General features: G+C 54.5%; 1 protein-coding gene across 1 annotated transcript; it reads left to right on the top strand.

Annotated features, from left to right (window-relative positions):
• Window positions 1-564: 564 nt before the first annotated feature.
• DQ04_13911000 (hypothetical protein) lies at window positions 565-2547 on the top strand (the record flags this gene model as incomplete). Its single annotated transcript, XM_009317052.1, has 1 exon — window positions 565-2547. The coding sequence occupies one exon, from the start codon at window positions 565-567 to the stop codon at window positions 2545-2547; it is 1983 nt and encodes a 660-aa protein (XP_009315327.1).
• Between the last annotated feature and the right edge of the window lie 262 nt (window positions 2548-2809).

The following is a 2809-nucleotide window of genomic DNA, read 5'->3' as shown; positions in this document are numbered from 1 at the left end:
TCTCTCTCTCTCTCTGTGTGTGTGTGTGCGGAGGGGCGGGTGGGTGACTGGCCGCCTATCGCCCGTGCCGCGTCTGCTGCTGCTGCTGTTGTGTATTTCTTCCTGTCTCTTGTCTCCTGTCTCCTTTGCTTCCGCTCTGCCACACTCTGGCAACGCGAAACAAAAATGCGCGCGCGCACACACACACACACACACATACGCGACGGTGTAGGGAAGGCGGACGGGTGCTATCCTCTACACGTCACACGTGGTCTCACTTCATTCATTGAGGAAGTAGGAGTTGGTGGCGTTTTCACACCCATTGGCGCTTTCGCCACGGAAGTCAACGTGAGAAGAAGAAACAACAGACACACGGACACTCCAAGAGATTGAGGTGGTAAAAAAGAAAAAAGAAAAAGAAAAAAAGGGGGGGGGAGAGATCATACTTCCACGGGAACATTCGTCTACACGACCGCTCCCCAGTAGAACTTCCTTTTTCTGTTGCTGTTTTAGTGTCTCTGTGCCAGCCGCAGCAGCACTGAGACGCCTATTCACGGAACGCAGCGAATAAATTGAAGGGGACTCATGTACCCTAATATGTTCCATGGGCCTATGCAAGGGTACCCTGGCAATATGCCGCCGCATTTTCAGCCTCCCTACGCCCAAATGCAGGTTCCCAACGTGTACGAGTTGCGATACAACAACGGCTATCATGAATTGCATGGCGCGAAAATGCCGCCGCGTTGGAGAAGCCCCGAAATACAACAGAATGGAGGTGCGAGCAGGCGTTGGTACGAGAACTCTCTGCGAGATGCCAAGCGGGTTCAGAGCCCGCAATGGCAATATCTTGAGGCTATGGACCGAAGCGGTGAAGCTGACACTGGCCAGAACAGTTACGACCAGCACAACCCCACCAATGGCTACGTCACTGGTGAAGAATCGAATGGGTATGAAGCGCGTTACCAGGTCTGGAACTGGACGGGTGCGGCTGGGGAGTTGCGTCTCCCGTCCGTTTCTCAGAAGCACGCAGGACGTCGCAGGGAGGAAGAGCAGCGAGCCAGTGATGAGGAAATCAGTGACGAGTCTGTTGAACCCCCCAAAGAGGCAAATGGTGTTGGGCGTACGTTTTTTCGTGGCTACCGATTTAGTGTCACAGAGGAGGAAGGTCCGTTGGAACACTCCTACTGTCCCCGCATCGGACCCAATTCCGAAGAGACGCTGAGTATGGAGAGCCACCAGGAGTCGACCCATGGAGAACGCGCGAGTGTTGTGGCGCATCCCATCGATATGGATTTCAGCATCTCGGAGAGGCAAAATGAAGTGTCGCCGAGCTGCAGCATCAGCAGCTCCAGTGATGGCGTCAATGATAGCTCCAGCTCTGATGAGGGGGAGGAAGAGGAAGAGGAGGATAGCAGCAGCTCGTCTGGCGATGATGGTTCCTCGTATGAAAGCAGCGGGGATGGGGCAAACGACTATATGAGCATGATGGGCAACACGCGCGACCCCTACAAAAATCGCTGCGGCAACTCTATCTGTGGGAACATTTCTGATATGTCCTTTACACTCCCCCCGTCGGTGATTCGGCCAGGACGGGAGCAGTCGCCTGTTGACGGCCCCACCTCCTTTTCCGGTCACCGGCAATCGTCGCTCTTGGATATCGCGGAGTCTACCCGCATTCGCCAGCTGCAGAAGTCCACCCGGCGGCGCTCCACAGTTAAGCCGTACCTTCTGAATGAAGAGATGCTTCTGGTTAGCAACGCAGCCCTCTCGCCCCCGTCATCGCTCCCGCGCCGCGGCGACGGCAACGCGACTCTGGAGGTGCCCGCACGCCCCGCCGTTGGGAACCCTACGGGGAAGGTGCAGTACGAGCCACACCCGCGCGTAAAGCCGCTCCTGAGTCGACGGCAATGGCCACCGGGAGCAAATCTGGTTCAGGGGCTGCATTCCAAACAGCCACCAAAGCAGTTGCAAAGCAAACAAGTATTGCCAAAGGATGTGCGTCCGGTGCGGAGCCAAGAAATCAAGCAGTTGCAAAGCCAACAAGTATTGCCAAAGGCTCTGAGTCCAGTGCGGAGCCAAGAAACCAAANCCGGGAGCAAATCTGGTTCAGGGGCTGCATTCCAAACAGCCACCAAAGCAGTTGCAAAGCAAACAAGTATTGCCAAAGGATGTGCGTCCAGTGCGGAGCCAAGAAATCAAGCAGTTGCAAAGCCAACAAGTATTGCCAAAGGCTGTGAGTCCGGTGTGGAGCCAAGAAATCAAGCAGTTGCAAAGCCAACAAGTATTGCCAAAAGCTGTGAGTCCGGTGCGGAGCCAAGAAACCAAAGGGTCATCAACGCAATCGCAAAGCCAAGAAGCAGGGCCAAAGGCTCTGAGTCCAGTGCGGAGCCAAGAAATCAAGCAGTTGCAAAGCCAACAAGTATTGCCAAAGGCTTTGAGTCCCGTGCAGAGCCAAGAAGCCAAGGTAACGCCAAGGAGTTTGCAGAGCGAACAAGAGCATCAGCTAAATTTGACATACAAACAAAAACCAAAGCAACAAACAAATGCTTCACCTGGACTGGCGTCTAGAAACACAGGAACTGATGGTGTTTGGGCCAAGGTATTGACAATTGTGAACAGTCCTTTGAAGCAACCAGCAAAGACTGTGGAACCGGTGCCACCGGAGAGGTCAGAGGAAGGGAACGTTGTTGGCCCCTCCAAAAGTGTCGTCAATGGTGTATCCGTCGCTCCAGAGGGGGGAAGGGGAGGGGTGTTGACGCTGCCGTCGGTAGGTACCAGTCTATTAGCGCAACGGACTTCTAATATATCAGATGATGGGCTGTTTCCTGGT

Source organism: Trypanosoma grayi (genome assembly GCF_000691245.1).
Source record: "Trypanosoma grayi strain ANR4 Tgr_1391_V1, whole genome shotgun sequence".
NCBI classification, from domain to species: Eukaryota; Euglenozoa; class Kinetoplastea; order Trypanosomatida; family Trypanosomatidae; genus Trypanosoma; species Trypanosoma grayi.
This window is presented reverse-complemented; position numbering and strand designations above follow the sequence as displayed.